Raw genomic sequence first — 20,444 nt, 5'->3', positions numbered from 1 at the left:
GGAAGGAAGGAAGGAAGGAAGGAAGGGAAGGAAAGGGGGAGCGAGGGAGGGAGGGAGGGAGGTCAGAAGCCGAACTACTTATTAAAAAAAAAAGAAAGAGAAAGGAGGGAGGAAGGAAAGAAGAGAGGAAGGGAAGGAGGGACGGAGGGAAGAGTAGTAGGGCTGTGAGCGAAAGGCTCGCGAACAACCCCCAATGAGCATTTTCTTTCCTCCTTTAAACCCTGTGGCATGAGCATTAGGACCACCCTTTCCTTTTTTTTTTTTCTTTTCTTTTTTTGAGACAGAGTCTTGCTCGTCGCCCAGGCTGGAGTGCAGTGGCGCAATCTCGGCTCACTGCAAGCTCCACCTCCCGGGTTCACGCCATTCTCTTGCCTCAGCCTCCTAAGTAGCTGGGACTACAGGCGCTCGCCACTGCGCCCAGAAAAGTTTTTTGTATTTTTAGTAGAGACGAGGTTTCACCGTGTTAGCCAGGATGGTCTCGATCTCCTGACCTCGTGATCCGCCCACCTCGGCCTCCCAAAGTGCTGGGATTACAGGCGTGAGCCACCGCGCCCGGCATTGGACCACCCTTTCCACACAAAGTAACCCAACTCTGATAACTTGCCAGGCTGGTAACTGGTGAATGCAGGGCTTGGATCTTCCGCTCCTCACTCAGGTCTTTCTGTCTCATTACACCCTGTGGGAGAGTCAGGTTCCCCAGTTCAGGGCCCAGGGCCATGGCAAAATGCCTCTGGGGGCCAGGGTCCAGAGCTAGGCAGGCCCCTGGTTTCCTGGAAATTAGGACTCTGAGCCTCCCTTTTCATGGCAACTTGGTCTTAGCCCTCAAGAGCCATATCTGAGCTGGTGTAGACCAGGCTCAGGGCTAGGAGAGGCACCATCTAGCACCAGCATCTCCGCTTGCCTGCTCCCCCTCGTGCAAATCCTCTGATCACCCAAAACCCATTTGATTTCTCAATGATTAACCCAGCTACGTGGGGAGCTCTCAACAGGCCCAAAGAGCAGATGGAGCTGGAAGGAACCCACCCCTGCCTCCCTGGAGCCATGGGCCCCGGGAAAGGTTCCCAGCCAATAACTCTCCTGCCCTGCACGAATCCCCGGAGCGCCAGCCCCCCCTCCCCATCGCCCCAGCTCCTGTCTCCAGGCAAGGCCTATGGTTTTTCCCTGGGCAGGTGAGAGCATGCCTGCTGGGCCTGCTGCTCTCTGTGCTTCCCACGTGGGGCCTCTGGGGCATCCATTACCCTGGCTGTGGGGGACCAGACCCCTTGGAACAAGGATTCCCAAGGGGTTTCTGAGGGTCATGGCCACAGAGGGCTGTGCTCTGGGCCCAGGGAGGCAGCTGGGCCACAGGATCTTCCTCTTAACATGCTTCCAACTCCCATCCCCCAGGCCTGCATGCCCAAGCCTCCACTGATCCCTCTAATTACCTCCCTCCTCTCTTCTTTCATCTCTCATCTCCCTCTCTTTGCCTCTCCGTCCCCCCCACCCCCCGCCCCACTCTCTCCCTGTCTGTGTCAGCCCCTCACTGTTCTCTGTGTTCAATTCCCAAGACTACCCTGTGTTTCTGTGTCTTTGTCTCTGCATGTGTCTCTTTCTGGGTCTCTCCGTGGGGAGTGTGCTCTCTGGGCTTCCCTGCTGTTTCTCATCATCTCCCCATCTCCCCATGCCTTCCTCTGTGTCCCCCTGTGTCCCCCTGCCTCTCCCTGTGTCCCCCTGTGTCACCCTGCCTCTCCCTGTGTCCCCCTGTGTCACCCTGCCTCTCCCTGTGTCCCTCTATGTCCCCCTGCCTCTCCCTGTGTCCCCCTGTGTCACCCTGCCTCTCCCTGTGTCCCCCTGCGTCACCCTGCCTCTCCCTGTGCTTTTTTGGCCTCTGCATCTCTGAATCTCTTGTTTCTGTGTCTCCTTGCTCCTTCTCCCAACATGATATATGGGGAGGGGGCAGGTGGAAGGCCACCCTCTTGAGACCTCTGTCCTTCCAACTAACTGCATAGGCTGAGGTCTGATGAGAGGCCCAGGCTGCACCCTACACCCTTTCATTGCCACAGCCTGGGCCTGCCCCTGACCGCCGGCTGAGTGTGTGGAAGCTCGTGGGACCCCTTTCTTCCTCTCTCCCTCACCTCCCATCCCCCATCCCTTTTTTCCCTGAGCCTAGGGGCCCTAGTCCTGCAGGCTGGGGAGCTGTGGGTTTGAAGATTGCTCCATTTCTGCCTCCTGCCGCCCCTGCACAGAGCCACTATAATTACATGTGGCTGCGGTTCACCTCTTCCCCAGTGCTCTGGCCGGCTCCTTGTCCCCCTCCTGACTGTAGCCCCTCCCTGCTCCTCACCCCCAGGTTCCTCTGACTCCTCTGCCATCGTCCTTTCTGACCCAGTTTCTCCCCTGTCTCCCTCCACGCTCTGTATCACACAGTGCTACTTTCTCCGTCACCTCTGCCCCTGCTCCATCTCTATCTTTCTCTCCATTACTGACTTTCACGCTATTGCTGCATCTCGCTCCCGTCCCAGGCTGTCTGTCATTGGGTCGCTATGGATCTCTCTTCCGTGCCCAATCTCTTGCAGTCCGATGCTCTATCTCCCTTTACCTCTACCTCTCACTGTCCCTTTATTCTCCCTGTCACTCTCAATGCCTGTCCCTATCTCTCCATCGCTGACTATCCGTCTGTTCTCCCCTGTGTTGTGGTTCTGCCTTCTCTCCCTACTTCTCTTTATACTCTGCCATCTGTGCCCCTCCCGACACCACATGCACACGTGCACACACTCAAATGCATGCACACCCTTGCTCACTCCCAGATTGTGGTTTGGGAGCTTTCTATTTTGGAGCCTGGTGCTGTTGTCAGATAGAGTAAGGGCTGGGTAACTGGTGCAAACAGACAAAGAATGAGGGTTCAGTGGGCATGCTGGGCTGTGGGGCGGGGCCCACGGCTGGGCAAACAGGAAGGCCCCAGGAAAATGAACCTCAGTCATCTGCTTTTTTCCTAGCCCAGACCCTATCCCTCCTTCCTGGGCTGGAGGTAGTAACAGGATCCACTCACCCTGCGGAGGCAGCGCCACAGGAGGGCTCCCTGGAGGAGGCGGCAACCCCCATGCCCCAAGGCAATGGCCCTGGCATCCCCCAGGCCCTGGACAGCACTGACCTCGATGTCCCCACAGAAGCTGTGACATGTGAGTCCTAGGGGGCCAGGACGCTGGATGGCAACATGTAGAGGTTGCACTAGGGAACTCAACCCAAATTGGTTGGCAAAAGTGGGTGCACCCACTTGGCCAGAACCTTGAGGGTTGTAGCACGGGCAGCAGAAAGGGGAAGGGCACTGTCCCTGTGCTTTCTGTCAAGGGGAAGATCTCCATTGCAAAGTGACTCGGAAGCAGGGAGTGTGGGCAGGCTCCAGGCAAAATGGCTCAGGACAGAGAGCATGCAGCTACCTGGAGAGAGGCACCCCCAGCCTCAGGAAGAGATCCGTGGGGCTGAGGTCAGGCGGGGAGCCAGAGCCTGATGCAGCTCCATCCTTCTGGGAATCAAGGGTAAAAGGAAGAAGCCCCCAGTTGCTCTGGGGCGAAAGGAACAAAATTCAGCTCCATTCCCAGGCCTGGCTTGAGTTCTCCAAGGAGGTTCTGGGAGGGAGAGAATTTTCACCTTCACCCTCAAGAACAGGAGAAGCAACAGCTGGGATCATTTTATAATTAACAAAGATTTGCCCACATCCATAGACACATTTTTACTTTCCAACTTTCTTTCCCTGAGTGGGCTCGCTTGCTCTCCTAATCAGCCTCTAGTGAGGCAACAGGATGGCTACTGCCAAGTCCGTTTTACAGATGAGGAAACAGGCACAGAGAGCTGCCCACCCTGGTCCCAAGCTGGGAAACTCAGGTCTCCTGGCCCAGCACTCTTTGCAGTGCCTGCCTGCATGCCCAGCTGGCATGGCTGAGCTGGGAGCCTCCTCCAGCCAGGGCATCTGGGGCTAAACTGGACTCCCTGGAAGTCAGGGTTACTAATCCCGCTAGTGCATGGCCCTCGGTCTCCTCCAGCACACCCACCAGCAGAATTGAGAGAAAGAGGTCAGCGCCGTGGCCTGGAGGGGCCTGGTGGGAATGGGACAGACACTCCTGTGTCTGTGAGCCCTGAGTGTTTGCTCTGTGACTCAGCCCCCACGGCCATGGCCACAGGCAAGCTCTGTGTCTGTCCACATCTCCCAGATCCCTCGGCTCACCGCACACTCCCGCCCTCTGGTCACTGTGCCCATGTTTAGGCAGAAGGGCAAGGGGCACCGAAGCTGGCCAAGGGCTCAGCCCAGTCACCCAGTGTGGCGCCAAGAGGTAGGGACCAGATGATTCAGGCCTGGCCACTTCCCATAGCCTTAACCCTGTTTACCCAGATGCAGGCACCAGCCACACCTCTTGCTGGAGGCTCCCAGCATGGAGCCTCTCCAGAACCCTGCCTTCCACCCTCCCCCTGACCCCCCCCCCAACTTGTCCTCAGCTCCTTTCTCCCAATCTTCATGCCCTCCCTGCTCCACTTCCCAGCTATAGGACCTTTGGCAAGTTTTCCCCTCTCTGGGCCTCTGTTTTCTCATCTGTGAAATGGGGCCAGTAGTAGATCTATTGTGATGCCTAAAAAAGCGACTCCACCTGAAGCTTCTAGCACTGTGCCTGGTACATAGTACCTGCCTGAAACATGCACGCCACCAGTTATGAGGGTAGTGATTGTTGTGATAGCAGCAGCTTATTCCTGAGTCGCTTGTCTCCCAGCCTCTGCCCCTTTGCAGGCCTCTGCCCTCTGAGCCCCAGGTCCTAATCTCTAAGCTCATCCCATCTCTGACATTTGCTGGCTGTGTGACCTTGGGCAACTTACTGTACCTCTACCTGTCCGGGACTCAGTTTCCTCATCAGTAAAAGGCTAGCGATACTGAGGGGATCCGTGAGCAGCAAGTACTTAGAAGGGCTGGCGTGCAGGAAGCACGCAGCATGCAATGTCGTGACTGCTGCCATCACTGGAAGACCCGGCCTCTTCAGCCAAGGGAGGCACCGAGGCCACCTTCCCCTCTGCTTGGGCTCCAGGGCCCCCAAGACATCTCCCTCCTACACAATTCACACACACACAGACCAAGCCTGAGGGAGATGGGGATCCAGACCCCGGCTTCTGAGGGACTGAAGTGCCCTAACTTTACAGAAGGTCCTTGGGGCCACAGGGTCCCGCCCAGGAGTCAGGACCCCTGCATAGCTGAGGGGCCCCAGAGCTCTCAGTGACCCCGCCTCAGTCCCTCCTCACTCCCCGCACCATGCACAGCTCCCCTCATCTCTTGAGAACAGAACTGAGCCAGCTGGTTCTCACCCAGAACTGAACATCCCTGAGCGAGGAGCAGGAAGGAACTTGGGGTTTGGGGGGGTCTCCAGGGTCACCTTGCCTGCACCCCATTGATAAAGCTGAAGTTTGGTCCCTCAGCCTGCAGTGGGGACTCAGGGGTCCTGGCTTCAGGGGTCTCCTCACTGCCCTTCCTCTTGCCTTCTTCCCTCCCTCCTCCCCCAGACCTCAAGGGCCCCTCCCCAAACTCTCTGCCAGCTGACCACAGAGGCAGGATGGCGTTGGGGATGTGGAGGGCAGAGGCTTGAGTGGAGGCACCAGGAGGAAGAAGCAGGAGGTAGAGGAGCTGCAGTGAGGAGCCCCTGGATTCCAGAGCCAGGCGTTCATCTCCAAACAGATGTTTCCAATAAATCACCCAGTGCGCCAAGGGCAGTAACAGCTGGGGGCTTGGCAGAGGCCGAGGTGAAGATTAACTGCTTCACTGCTGTGCTCCCGACCCCAGCCAAACCACCCCTCTTCCCCAGCACTGCCACTGCCACCACTCTGCCAAAACTCCAGGATGGCAAGAGCAGGAGAATGGACTTCATGTGAGGAACAAAGGAGAGGTCCAGGGCTCTGAGCCTCTGCCCTTACACATCTGTTATTTCTGGACTGAGCACTGAACTGAGAGTCAGGAGCTAGGCCCAACTCAATTTCATGGCATGCCTCTGGACTAGTCATTTCGTCTCTCTGGGCCTCAGTTTCTCCATCTGCAGGATACAGGTCTGGCTGGGTGCTTTGGGGTGTATGTAAGAATGAAGCAGGCGGGATTCAAGCGTAGCTCTGGGGGCTGAATGACCCCCACCCTTTTCCCATCACCCTTTCTCTTCATCTCTCCAGGCCAGCCTCAGGGGAACCCCTTGGGCTGTACCCCACTACTGCCGAATGGCTCTGGCCACCCCTCAGAGGTGGGCGGCACCAGACGGGCAGGGAATGGTGCCCTGGGTGGCCCCAAGGCCCACCGGAAGTTGCAGACACACGCATCTCTCGCCAGCCAGGGCAGCAAGAAGAGTAAGAGCAGCACCAAATCCACCGCCTCCCAGATCCCCCTCCAGGCCCAGGAAGGTAAGCACCCCATCCCATCTCTCCCTGGGAGAGGCCTCCAAAGCCAGGTTCCTCAAAGCAGGATGCACGGGCCCACAGGAGCACCTTCACCAGGCTGCTGCTTAGAAGTGCAGGATCTCAGCCTCCTTCCATGCCTACTGGATTGGAATCTCTGGTGGAGCTTAACAAGCCCTGTAATTAAGCCTGTAATCCCAGGACTTTGGGAGGCCAAGGCGGGTGGATCACCTGAGGTCAGGAGTTTGAGACCAGCCCTGCCAACATGGTGAAACCCTTTCTCTACTAAAAATACAAAAAAAAAATAGCTGGGCATGGAAGGTGATGCATGATCAAATCTTAGAACCTTGCAAAGTACACCTGTTGGGTAAAGGTGTACCTGCCTTCTCAAAGCCACCTTCCCACCACCCCCCAAACCCCTCCCCATCCCTGCTTTCCCAGAGTTGCTGTGACAAGGAACGGAGCCACCTGGGTTGATCCATCTCAAGCCACTCTTTCTGGAAACAGCAATTTTCTGTTTAGGGAGGAAAAAAGAACATGTAGCAGAATAAAACGGTGCCAGGGCAGGGCTGCAAGGTGCAGTGGGAGGTCAGAGGATCCAGACACCCAGCCAGCTGATGCGCCTGCAACACAAAGATCCTCTGCAGGGCCACGGGGGCAGCCAGTCCCCTCCTCACCAGCCATCAACTGAACATGGCTAACAGCTGCCTGAGCTCAGTGATGGCCTGACCTTTACCTCAGAATGTTCCTGTGATTCCTGTTCGTGTGAAGGGACCCTGGCCTGGGCATCTGCAAAACATATTTGTACGTAACATGCTCAGAAACCTTCCCACTCCACAGATTCTGCCCAATATTTTTTTTTTTTTTGAGATGGAACCTCACTCTGTCATCCAGGCTGGAGTGCAGTGTGCAGTGGCGTGATCTCAGCTCATTGCAACCTCCTCCTCTCGGGTTCAAGCGATTCTTCTGTCTCAGCCTCCTGAGTAGCTGGGACTACAGGTGTGTCCCAGCACACCCGGCTGATTTTTGTATTTTAGTAGAGACGGGGTTTCACCATACTGGCCAGCTTGCTGTCGAACTCCTAACCTCAGGTGATCCACCCGCCTCGGCCTCCCAAAGTGCTGGGATTACCGGCGTGAGCCACTGAGTCCGGTCCCAACAGTCTTATTTATGAAGGAGCCATTTATTCGTTTAAAATGTCCTGGCCGGGCACGGTGGCTCACGCCTGTAATCCTAGCACTTTGGGAGGCCGAGGCGGGTGGATCACCTGAGGTCAGGAGTTTGAGACCAGCCTTGCCAACATGGTGAAACCCTTTCTCTACTAAAAATACAAAAAAGAAAGAAAAAGCCGGGCATGGTGGTGGGCACATGTAATCCCAGCTACTCGGGAGGCGGAGGTTGCAGTGAGCCAAGATCACACCATTGCACTCCAGCCTAGGCAACAAGAGCAAAACTTCGTCTCAAAGAAAAAATCAAATGAAATGTCCTAGGCACCTGCTACATGCTGGATACCCGGTTCATAACCTCATAAAGCTCTCACAGAGACGTAGATAGATAATCGCCATACGATGTGTTAAGTGCAGTGATAAACTCACAGAAGATTATGCAAACACAGGAGAACCGCTCACACCAGCCCAGAAATCTGGGGAGGGAATCCTGGGGAGGCTTGGAGGTGATGTCTGAGCATGCCTTGAAAGACCAGAAGGAGGCTCCAGCCAGGAGAGCACAGAGCTGAGAAATGGCCAGTGTGGCTGGAGGGTGAACTGCCAAAGGTGAAACTCCTGGCAGGCAGGGGTCCTGGGAGATCCTTACCAACCAGGCAGTGAACCTAGACTATCTGGAAAGCAGTAGGGAGCCACTGAAGGGTTTACACAAGGTGGTGACCTCGTTAGATTTACATTTGAAGGTAACTACCCTATCCAGTTTGGAGAGAGATCAGAAGACCCTAGACCCTCCACACAGGCATGCAGGAGAACAGGATTAGACCCTCCACAGCATAGTGAGCCTCCCAGAGGCCCCCTGGCCAGGAGAGCTGCACGCTGTGCCCCATGGCCTGGCCCCAGCACACGGAGGGCTGTAGGACATGGGCTCTAGAGCCAGCAGCCTGGGTTCAAGCCCTAACTCCACCACCTCCCAGCTGGTGCCCAGCGCAGCTTCATGCATTTCTATTCGCTGAGCACCTCTATGTGCCAAGTGCTGTTCTAGGGACTTGTAATCTTTCTGTGAACAAAATGGACAAAGATGCCTGCCCTGCTGGAGCTTACATATCCGGTAGGAGGAGATGACAGTGAATATGAGGAAACGGTGTAGTACAGTGGGAGGCGACGTCCTCTGGGGGATGAAGAAGACAGTCAGGTAGGGCCGGGCAGGGAGTGTGAGGCAGAGCCAGCCAGTTGCAGTATTGAAGAGGGTGGTGGAAGGCCTCGATGAGAGGTGGCATTTGGGCAAAGAAGGAGATGAGGGAGTCAGCCGAGCATGTGCCTGTGGCAAGGTTGTTCCAGGCAGAGGAATCAGTGCCTGCATGGCCAAGGAGCAGCCAGGAGGCTGGCATGGCCAGAGCAGACTGATCCGGAGGAGAAGAGGGGGAGAAGAGAACTAAGAGGGCACAGGGATCAGACCACAGGGGGCCTCAGAGGCCACTTCAAAGACTTCAGCTTTTATCACAAGTGACATGTGAACCATGGGAGGGGTCTGAGCAGAGGAGGGCCAGGATCCAACAGATATTTCTAAAGGATCCCTCTGGCTGGCTGTGGTGTGGAGCAGAGATGCCGGGTGGCGGTGGTCAAAACCAGGGAGTGGGGACACTGGTGAGCAGGCTGTTGAAGATGTCCAGGTGAGAGATGAACCAGGTGGTAAGATTTTGGGTGTAGACTTAACTTCTATCTCTCTCTCTCTTTTTTTTTTTTTTTTTTTTTGAGACAGAGTCTAGCTCTTGTTTCCCAGGCTAGAGTGCAATGGTGTGATCTTGGCTCACTGCAGCCTCCACCTCCTGGGTTCAAGCGATTCTCCTGCCTCAGCCTCCCAAGTAGCTGGGATTATAGGCGCATGCCACCACGCCCAGCTAATTTTTTGTATTTTTAATAGAAATGGGATTTTGCCATGCTGGCCAGGCTGTTCTCGAACTCCTAACCTCAGGTGATCCACCCACCTAGGCCTCCCAAAGTGCTGGGATTACAGGCGTGAGCCCCTGGGCCCAGCTGACTTCTCTTAACCTCAGTCTCTTCATCTGTAGAGTGGGGCTAGTAATAGCCCCTGCCTCATAAAGTCGTTGGAGGCCTAAATGAATCTAATTCATGCATAGCACTCAGAACAGTGCCTAGAACATGAATCACTCCATATGTTGGTTAAATAAATAAACAGAAGGTGGCTAAGAGCAAGGATGATCCAGACTGCCTGGGCTGGACCCCTGCTCTGATGTGCTTAACTGTCTGTGCCTCGGGGTCATCACCTAGAAAATGGAGCTGTGGGGACAGATACGTGAGCTTCATGCATGCCGACTGCTTGGCATGGGCGGGGACACAGTGAGCACTCAGCGTCCCTGCCACTGCCCCTGCTGCTGGGCCCCCACACCCCCGGCTATTTCACATATGCCCACCCCTCCCCGTCTCCACCCCGCAGACTGCTGTGTCCACTGCATCCTGTCCTGCCTGTTCTGCGAGTTCCTGACGCTGTGCAACATCGTCCTGGACTGCGCCACCTGCGGCTCCTGCAGCTCAGAGGACTCGTGCCTCTGCTGCTGCTGCTGTGGCTCCGGTGAGTGTGCTGACTGCGACCTGCCCTGCGACCTGGACTGTGGCATCCTGGATGCCTGCTGCGAGTCCGCGGACTGCCTGGAGATCTGCATGGAGTGCTGTGGGCTCTGCTTCTCCTCGTGAGCCTCTGTTGGGGGCTGGGCCAGCCAGGCACCCCTGTAGATTCCAGCAGGGTCCCTCTGGGGCCAGGCCCAGGACTGTCACACAAGGCTTGAGAAGCCCCCTCTCCCTGGTCCTCTCCCACTCATCCATGTCCTCTCAGAACCCCAGCCTTGAAAATGGTGGGGGGACACTTGGAGAGGCCACCTCCTCAGCCGTGGGTGGTGGGCCCATGGTAGAGAAGCCTGAACTCTTTACTGGGTTACCAGGCACATACATTACCAAGGACCTGACAGGACAACCTAGGGGCAGGGCTGCAGTGGGGGCCGCAGGGGGCAACCAGGGCTGCGGAACACTGTGAAAGTTACTTTGGGGAGGGCGGGCCGGTGGGGCCCTGGCCCTCTACCTCTCCCTGCTCCTGGTGCCCACCTCTCTCCTCCACTGCCTCTCTCCTCCACCCTGGGGCTTAGAGGACAGCAAAATGTGAAAAGAGATGCCCCACCCACCTTCGGCCAGCCCTCTCCAGTCTCCTTTCCTGGGCTTTTGTGGGGGCCTAACCCACGCAGTGACCCCAGAGGGCAGGGCTGGGCGAGAGCCTGGGGTGGGGCGGGAGGGGAACAGTATGGAAAAAGACTGGAAGGGGAAAGGGAGGGAAGGGAGGGAGGGTCTGTTCTATTTGTTGCTGTAAATAAAGATATTTGTCCATCTCAGATTTCCTCGGGACTCATGACTAATTGCCATGGACCCCGACTCTCAAAAGTAAACGCCCCCTACCACCCCTAAAAAACACCCACATGGACAAGGCTGCCCTGCCCTCTGGGGGCCGTGCCTCTTCTGCTTTCCTTACCCCAGAAACTGCCCTGCGCTTCATGTTCCCCTCCCTTCTTCATGTTTCCCACTAAGGGAAGAAGGTTAAGGGGGTACCGTCTCCCACTGTTATTTCCCTCTTCCCACCAAAGGGAGGGGGAAGCCCAGAGAGGGAAGAGTTAACCTTGGCATGGAATTAATTAACAGCAGATGTGTTCGGGTTTTGATTAATTAATCTCCTGCTGACTCCAGCTTCTCCAGTTCTTCCCCATGATGTCGCTCCAAGGTGTAGGTGACGCTCCAAGGTGTAGGTGATGCCCATGTCAGTGCCAGAGGGATGCCTGGGAGGGGCTACTCTAGGCCTGGGGCAGCCCAAGCTTGCCCTTGGGCTTCACTGGAGGCCCAGTGGGGGTCACACACCCATCCTCAGGCATCCCCCTATTGCCAGAGCTCTGAGAAAGAAGGAAGCCTTGTCAGGACTGCAGGGGCCCCTACGGCCATCTGTGGGGCGGCCTTGGTGTGCAGAGGGAGGGGCCTGAGAAGCGATGGCGGCTGTGAGGACCTCAGGACCGCACTGGGGGCAGCTGGACCCCCATGTAGGGGGCCGGCTGGACCAGCACCCCCCACACACATCCTAGACCTGGAGGAGGCCAGGAGAGGTCCAAGGGGCATGAGAGGCTCTGAGACAGTTAGGGCAACTTGGAGAACACTCAGCTGATGAAGGCCTTGAGACGGGGGCCCCAGGGGTATTGGTGGGCACTGCTTCCAGGAATGAAGGCTTGGAGTGGCTCCAAGGGATTCTGGAAGGAAGGAGGGGAGACTGGGGAAAAGGGCCAGATGAAATCCAAACTGTCTTAAAGGAATGTCACAGGAAGGAGCAGCCCATGGCCTTGGGAGTGGGTTTCTTGCAGCAGGAGGAGGAGGTTCTAAGAGGCAACGAGAGAACTAGCCCCCCACCCCCTCCCCACTCCATCCCCACTCACACACGCCCCACTTCACCATCTTCAAGGTTTTCTGACCTCTGAGAGCACACAAGAAGCTCAGGACACAGAGAGGAAGGGATCTGCCTGGGATCTCACAATTAAGCCGGGAGAGGGGCCCCGAGGCCCCCCCGCAGCACTCGTTATCTATTTGTGTGTATTTTAATTTTTTTTTTAGTTATTGCCTGCCCAAGGTACAGAAGGTTTGAAAGTCTAATCTGTGCACACACAAGCATTTACATGTATAAGTTTTCTTTTTTTACAAAAATGTGAGGATCCTGTACACACTGTCCTGTACTCTGTTTTTCCCACCTGGCCACATCTTGGGGAGCTTCCTTCCCAGCACACGGAGAGCTGGCTGAGCTGCCCTGGATGGATGCGCCACAGTCCAGGCACCCAGCTCTGCTTAGTCCGCTCCCAAGCGCTTTGTTACAAACCAGGCTGAGCGAGGCACACCTTTTCGCATGAATGAGCTGTGTCAGCAGAATGTTTGTGAATATGGGATTGCCGGGCCTACCATTGGCAGGACTGCCCAGCTGTCCTCTGTGAGGGTGTACAGCCTCGGCTCACTCAGCCTCAGGGGCATCCACTTCTCCCACTGCCCTGGAGAGACAACGGTGGGAGAGTTTCCCATTCAGTCCTCAAGGCTGGGGTCTGAGGGGTGTTAGGGAGGCCAGATCAGGGGGTGAAGGGGCTCCTGACCAGCTCGATATCTGGTCCAGGTGGGCAGGAAGGCCTGCTCCTGGTCCTACCCGCTCCGCAGGGCTGTGGCAGGAAGAGGCACCTCTGCAATCCAAACAGCGATTTCCTGCTGCAGGCTCCAGGCTGTTTTCTTTAGGACAGTGGCTGAAACCCTAGAGGCTAAGCTGGGTGGGGGCAGGACTGGGGAAGGATTTAGCCAGCCCCCGAACACACACACACACAGACACACACACACACTCCAAACACACACCACTTCACACCTACACGTGCACACACATACACTCACACAGACTCTCCATACAGTCACATACTCACATACATTCCGCAGGCTCATGCATTCTACCACCCACACCACACACACACTCACACCACATCTGCACACACACAGACACACACACATTTCACAGCCTGTAGCCGCCGCCACCCCTGGCCAGCCTGAGGCTGGGCTGCGGACACTCATCATGCCTGTCCATTCCCCCTTCGTCCCACGCCTGCCCTGCCTTCCTCACCTCCCCGTCTTTGCCCAGGTGGCCCTTATCCCTGCCGGGCAGCAAATGGCAAGCCCTGGCTCTGGGCCCTTCCCGCTCCTCGTGGTCCACTACAGGCTCCCAGGCTCTGCTTTCCAATGGCTGGGCTGAGCCAGGAGACAGTTCTAGGCCTGGCTGTGCTGTGGGCCCCCCGGGAAGAGGCCCTTTCCTCCCCAGGCCTTAGTTCCCTGTGTGTATGACGAAAGAGCAGGGAGACGGCAGCCGTAATGGTGGCCACAGTATCCAGGGAACACCTGCCTCTCTCCAGTCTTCTTTCATCTTTGGAGCAGCAGATTGGGCCACTTTTGTCCGGAAGACATCTTAAGAGGCCACCCCCGCCCCCTGGGTTGTCTAAACCAAGGTGAGCACCCCCTGCTTGTGGGAGAGAGGTGGTGAGGCCAAGTTAAGCCATCTGTGTCCAGTACTGTCCATGACCACTCAGTGACCTTGTGTGCCAAACCTAAGAGAGGTGGCCCCACGGCAGAGCAAGTAGCTGAGCTAGGGGCTGGTTTGTGAGGGGAGGGCAATCAGCCAGACCCCTTGGCCTCCGTAGTCTCCATCAGCTTCTCCCTGTATTTGGAACTTTTTTGTTTTTTTTTTTTTTTTTGAGACGAAGTCTAGCTCTGTCGCCCAGGCTGGAGTGCAGTGGTGCAATCTCCGCTCACTGCAAGCTCCGCCTCCCGGGTTCACACCATTCTCCTGCCTCAGCCTCCCATGTAGCTGGGACTACAGGCGCCCGCCACCATGCCCGGCTAATTTTTGTATTTTTAGTAGAGACAGGATTTCACCGTGTTAGCCAGGATGGTCTCTATTTCCTGACCTCGTGATCCGCCCGTCTCAGCCTCCCAAAGTGTTGGGATTACAGGCGTGAGCCACCACGCCCGGCCTGTATTTGGAACTTTAACTGGCATGGCCTGTTCTCATACTCAGAGCGGGGCAAACTGAACTTCAGGCCCCGTGGCCTCCATGGCTCCAGAGCTGCCAGGACAGAACACCACTAAGCAGCTCTGACACTGGGCTGAGCAGGTCCACCCCTGCCCCATGCCATCACCCTTACAGCTTCACCTGCTCCCCAGGGTGATGGTCCAGTTGTGGGGGCTGGGGCTGGTCCCTGGGGTTTTCAGGCTGACTGCCGTGCACACTCCTGGGGCTGAGCAGGGCGCAGTGAGACTCCACTTGTTGACCAAGCTGGGAAAACAGCTTAGCTGTCCTTGGGGCTGACCCTGGGCCCCAAGGGTGAGGCCCCAAAGAGCCCCCCCAAGGGCCCCAAAGAGAGGTGAGGGAGAAGCAGGGACAGGAGGCTCAGGCCACAGTGAGGGAGTAGCAGGTCGTGGGGACAGAGCTCACAGACCTGGTCCCTTGTCATCTCTGTGCAGATGCTCCTCTGCCCTCTGACTTTCCTAGGCTGGTGAGGACACGCGGATGGGATGGCACTCGCAGTCACAGCCCTCTTATCACCCAAGCTGGCCCCTCGTCTTTCGCCTCCTCTGGAGAAAAGCCATCTCCCAGCCCTTCCTTGCCTCTCACCTGGTTTCACCGCTTTTCCCCAGGCTGTAGCCACCTTCCCATTCATAATCCCTGCCACATCTGGGTCTGCTTCTTTCTGGGGGTGGGGCACATTTCCTCCTACTGCAGACAGATACAGGTGGAGTGGGAAGGGGTAGACACACTGTCCACCTGGCACCATCTCAGTTCTACCACCTTGGGGCCACATAGCAAAGGCCAGGGAGGCACTCTGATTCGCCCCGCACATGCAACAGGCTCATCCCCGAGCCAATCACGGTGCCAGGGGATGGAGGGCTGCGGCTGGCCAGGCCTCATTGTGTGCTGCCTCTGTGGCCTGGGAGAGTGGGCTACTTGGCCACCCCTCCAGACCCTGATAGAATCAAGGAAGGGAAGCCTCCTGAAGAGGTAGGGGTGCTATAAGAAAAACAGGGGGAAAGCTAACAGATTAAAACAACAGAAGTTACCATGGGGTCAGACTACCACGGGTGTTACAGAGAAGTCCCTGAGTAGAGGAGACCCAGCTGGAAACCTCAAGTTGTCAAGTGCAGCTCAGCACATTTAGCTGGAGAAGAGAAGGCAAGAATGGCCTTCAAGCACCTGGAGCTTGGGGAGGAGAGCGCAGCTTGTTTTCAGCCTCCAGCAGGTAGGGATAAGACCGAGAACCAGGCATAACAGAAAGGGCATTCCCAGCCCCAGGAAGGAGAGAGCACTCTACTAGCAAGAACTGCCCCAGGGAGGATGGACCGCCACAGCGGTGGGCAGGGTGGGGGTCATCCCTGTTCCAAGGACTATTCTGGGAGAGCGGGTGTAGATTAGGTCCCCGCCCAGGTATTGACAGGGTGGCAGAAAGGACAGATGGTGGAGAGTTTTTACAGGTGGCCCCCACAATTCCTTCTAACTCAGACCTTCCATAGCTAACAACATAGACTGCGGCCATCTGATAAGAGAGAAACACAGGATTGAAGGTAGTCGGGGAGGTGGAGTAAGATGAAGAAAAGGCGACAGAGACAAGGAGGCAGACAGGAGAGGGCAGACAAAGTAAGGCCCTCGGAGATGGAAAGGTGAAGCAGCAGGCTGCAGGCACACAGCCCCCAGCCCCTCCCCAGGTCGCCCGCTGTGGGCCGTGGGGCCGTGGTGCCCCTTAGCCCAGGTCCCTCCCGGGCATGGAGACTCCCAGAGCTGGGCAGCTCAGCATTAATTAGGACCTGGCTAATGACTCGGAAGATTGGCCAGTTCTAGGGACGCTGATGAATAGAGACCGTGCTGAGATTTATTCCTAATTATCTCATTTGTCTCCCCCCATTACTCTTTATGGCTGGGATTTATGGGACCATTAGGGGGGCCCAGCCAAGCCAGGATGAGTGTGAGCCTCGAGATGCTTCATGATGATAACAATAACAATGCTCCTCCTGGCCCGGATTAATGGAGAATTTACCTTCTTGCCCTCCCCATACCCTGTCCTTGGGATCCCAGACACCAGCTGCCCCCATGTTCCTCTCCCATCCAGGACCCCTGGCCCTCAGCCACCTGTGGAGTTCAAGCCTGTGCCCCCCTCTGCCTCCTGCTGTACCCCAAGGGCTCAAGGTAGTAGTGGGAGGACCTGATTTCAAAGGTAACACCTCTGGGACAAGGCTTGTATCAATATTGATGTGTTCCGCAGCAAGCCACAAAGAACCCAAATAAATGTGGCTTCAACTGTAAGGACGTCTATTGTCTCCTTAACTAGAAATGCAGAAATGGGTGAGCCCTGAGCTGATCAGGAAGCTCAAAGACACCATCAAGGATCCTGGCTTCCACCCTTCTGCTCCGTCATGCCCAGAATGTGGTCCATGGCTCCCCTCCTAGTCACAAAATAGCTACTGCAGCCCCAAGCATTGCCTTTACAGATGACATCCCTCGAGAACAAAAAGAGCAGGTGGGCTGGGCGCGGTGGCTCACGCCTGTAATCCTAGCACTTTGGGAGGCTGAGGCGGGTGGATTGCCTGAGCTCATGAGTTCGAGACCAGCCTGGGCAACATGGCGAAATCCTGTCTCTACTAAAAATACAAAAAATTAGTTGGGCGTGGTGGTGCGCGCCTATAATCCCAGCTACCTGGGATGCTGAGGTACAAGAATCCCTTGAACCCAGCAGAGGTTGAAGGGAGCTGAGATCATACCACTGCACTCCAGCCTGAGCGACAAGCAAGACTCTGTCTCAAAGAAAAAAAAAAAAAAAAAAAAAAGAAGTGCAGGTGGAAAAGGGGGCCTTCTCCTTCCTTACCTTTTACCAGAGCAGGGAGGGAACAATTTCCAGAAGCTCCAACAGGCTTCTACTTACATCTTTGCCCAGACTGGATCATATTCCATCTTAGGTCGGACTCCTCCAGAAGCTGACTCTAGACAAGAATTGAAGTGCAAACAGTTTGCTTAGGAGGGGGTTCCAGGAAACACCAGTAGGGGAGTGAGGAGTGTTATAAAGCTGGTTACCAATGTGGGCAACTGGACATGTGCTTCTGGGGGAACTGTGATATTTGCACAGCAAACCCGTGGTCACCAGTTGAGGACTGTTCCCAGCGGGGAGTGTTCTCCGGCACTCCTACCCTGCTGGGCTGTGGAAGAAAAGCCCCCAGAGGCAGAAGGGGACCAGGGTGCTCCTCCCTGAGAAGGACCAGCGAACAGGTAGGCATTAGCAGAAACTGCCCTCACCCACCAAGGGGAGTGATGACTGATGGTGAGATGAACCCAACTCACTGTTGGGCAGGGAGAAAGGAGCTAGCTTTAGGGACTCAGCCCCAGGGTCTGCCACAGAACTCCTCCCCACCTCCTCTCCCCTGGACTCTGCTACCCAGGCCAGCCACAGGGGACAAGCTTCAGTGTGAGGTGAACATGGGAACAAACCACATAGAGAAGGTGCGTTTCAGCCCCTGTCCTGTTTAGAGGGTTCATGTCAGAGTCCTCTTCAAGAAGATTTCTGGAAGCCACTGTGTGAAAGTTCTGTGAGCTTCCCATTAGCCAGAACTCAGTCACACGGCCACATTCAGCTGCAAGGGAGGTGTATTAGTCCATTCTCACACTGCTGTGAAGAAATACCTGAGACTGGGTAATTGATAAAGAAAAGATTTTTAAAGGATAATTGATTCACGGTTCTGCATTGCTGGGGAGGCCTCAGGAAACTTACAATCATGGCAGAAGCTGAAGGAGAAGCAGGCACCTTCTTCACAGGGCAGTAGGACAGAGTGAGTGCAAGCAGGGGAAATGCCAGATGTTTATATGTTCATCGTCAGCTCTCGGGAGACTCACTCACTATCACGAGAATAGCACGGGGGGAAACTGCCCCCATGATCCAATTGGCTCCACCTGGCCCTACCCTTGACACCTGGAGATTATGGGGATGGTGGGGATTACAATTCAAGATGAGATTTTGGGTGGGGACACAGGGTGACTAGATATGAGGGGACAGCTAGATGTCTCAACTACACTACCCAACAGCCATTTGCCTCTTCTTTTTTTTTTTTCCTTTTTGAGACAAAATCTCTCTCTGTTCCTCATGCTGGAGTGCAGTGATGCTGTAGCCTCAACCTCCCAGGCTCAAGTGATCCTCCCACCTCAGCCTCCCAAGTAGCTGAGACTAAGGCGTGCACCATCACACCCAGCTAATTTTTTATATTTTGTAGAGACAGAGTCTCATTATGTTGTCCAGGCTAGTCTTGAACTCCTGGGCACAAGTGATCCTCCCACCTCAGCCTCCCACAGTGCTGGGATTACAGGTACGAGCCACTGTGCCTCACCTTCTTCCTTTTTTTTTTTTAACAAACCCTTCATTTAATTTACTCTTCTCCAAGTAGCCACGAGATTCAAAGAGAGCAGACCCCAGCTCCAGGGGATGAATCATGATTGCCTAAGCCAACGGTGGTGGTCTCACCCCCCCGTCAGTGCCTGGTTTAGGAATGAGCATATGACACCATCATAGCCGATGAAACATAAGAGTAAAACTCTCCAGAAGCTTCTAGGACATCAGGCAGGGACATTCCCATTTATGCCCTAAGTAGTTGTTGTCTGTAACCCAGACAGAACAAGCCGCCTTGGACCTATTGAAGGCAGCCAGTCTAGGAGGTCAAGATAAACTCCCAAGGACTCCAGAGTGGAAAGCAGAAAACTATCTACTCCTTATGACATCTTCACCCCTGAATTAACCAACGCTGGAGCTACACTATCTGTGAACTTCCTGGGATAGAATCATTCTTAAGTCACTTTAATTGGGTTTTCTACTATTTGTAGCTAGAAACGTACTGACTGATGCCCTCCCTTCTCTTGGCATTAGTTTATCTGTGAGACGAACGGAGGGGTTGCCCTAAAGTCTCACTTTCCTGGTAAGGAATTCAGAGAGTTCTGCGTCTACCATGTTAGTGACAGAAATCCTGTGCAAACCAACTTAAGCACAAAAGGAATTTATTGGCTCTCATGGCTAGAAGGAACACTCTGGTATTTGTAAAATTAAAGAAAGAGCTTCAGGAATCAGGATTGGAGCCGGGGACCCAGTGCCACTGGGATTCTCTCTTTGTCTTCTTCCTTCTGTCTCAACTCTGAGATTCCCTGTGTGACGGCCTCAATGTCTCCTATTGAAGATAGATCTCCTCCACATTGGTGGGTGGGGAGAAAATGAGGTGAACAGAAACCAGAGATATTGGCAACCCTGGTGAGAGAAAGGACCCTCTGCATAGTTTCTCAATCCCAGGACAGGACACTGGATGGCTCTCTGGGATCACATGCCCGTCCTCTGGATGAATCAGTGTTGCACTGGATAGATTGATCCAGAGGTCAACAGCCTGGGTCATCTGTTTACCTCTGTTGGAGAAGGAGCTTTGGTAATTGATGACTTCATCAGAACCACATGGAGGGGAAGAGGAGCAGTTCCCAAAGTGTGGGGTATACTGTTCTAGAAGAAGCAGGGAAGCATTGAGAGGACAAAACAAAAACAGATGCTCCATACACATCTCGTTCCCCTAAACGCAGAGGCCCCAAGTTATTTTTCTTTTTTTTTTTTTTTGAGATGGAATTTCACTCTTGTCCCCCAGGCTGGAGTGCAGTGGCGCCATCTTGGCTCACTGCAACCTCCACCTCCTGCGTTCAAGTGATTCTCCAGCCTCAGCCTCCCGAGAAGCTGGGATTACAAGTACCTGCCACCACACCTGGCTAATTTTTGTATTTTTAGTAGAGACAGGGTTTCACCATGTTGGCCAGGCTGGTCTCGAACTCCTGACCTCAGGTGATCGGCCTCCCAAAGTGCTGGGATTACAGGCGTAAACCACCACGCCCAGCCCCAAGTGATTCTTTTCTACTAAAGCTGCCTTGCATCTTGCAGTATATTGAGTGAAAGCAACCCTGCTACCCAGAGAAGGGCTTCAATTCTATGTGAATGATGACCCTTGAAGTGGGACAATGTGACATCCTGAACTTGATAATATCTTGAGTTTGGACCGCAGATGGGTGGCTGAGCCATAAAGGAGGCCTGCCACCTCTTGGGAATCTTGTCCTAAAACTCCAGCCAAAGGGGGTATTCCATTTTGGATGATGAATCTATCAGTTGGAGCCAGTTAGGACAATTCAGAGTATTCCAAATTGTTGGGGGGGAGGTTTGGGGGGGGAGGTAGTTAACATGGGGGAATAGGTTACATTCCTATTGTAACCTATGCCAATGGTAT

At 55.0% G+C, this 20,444-nt stretch overlaps 1 protein-coding gene across 4 annotated transcripts in view; it reads left to right on the top strand.

Annotated features, from left to right (window-relative positions):
- MDFI (MyoD family inhibitor) overlaps positions 1-10,953 on the top strand; it is a 17,715-nt gene extending 6,762 nt beyond the window's left edge. For 3 of the 4 annotated variants that reach the window (XM_011943894.1, XM_011943913.1, XM_011943904.1), the window contains 3 exons: positions 2,976-3,158; positions 6,172-6,396; positions 10,009-10,953. In XM_011943894.1, the coding sequence (XP_011799284.1) occupies positions 2,976-3,158; positions 6,172-6,396; positions 10,009-10,265 (665 nt within the window). In that variant the 3' untranslated portion in view covers positions 10,266-10,953. The remainder of the gene's footprint in view (positions 1-2,975; positions 3,159-6,171; positions 6,397-10,008) is intronic. The other variant, XM_011943921.1, reaches the window with a different exon arrangement.
- The last annotated feature ends 9,491 nt before the right edge of the window (positions 10,954-20,444 follow it).

Source organism: Colobus angolensis, unplaced genomic scaffold, assembly GCF_000951035.1.
Source record: "Colobus angolensis palliatus isolate OR3802 unplaced genomic scaffold, Cang.pa_1.0 Scaffold105, whole genome shotgun sequence".
Taxonomy (NCBI): domain Eukaryota; kingdom Metazoa; phylum Chordata; class Mammalia; order Primates; family Cercopithecidae; genus Colobus; species Colobus angolensis.
The sequence above is the reverse complement of the archived record's forward strand: the minus strand, read 5'-3'. Positions and strand labels throughout refer to the sequence as shown.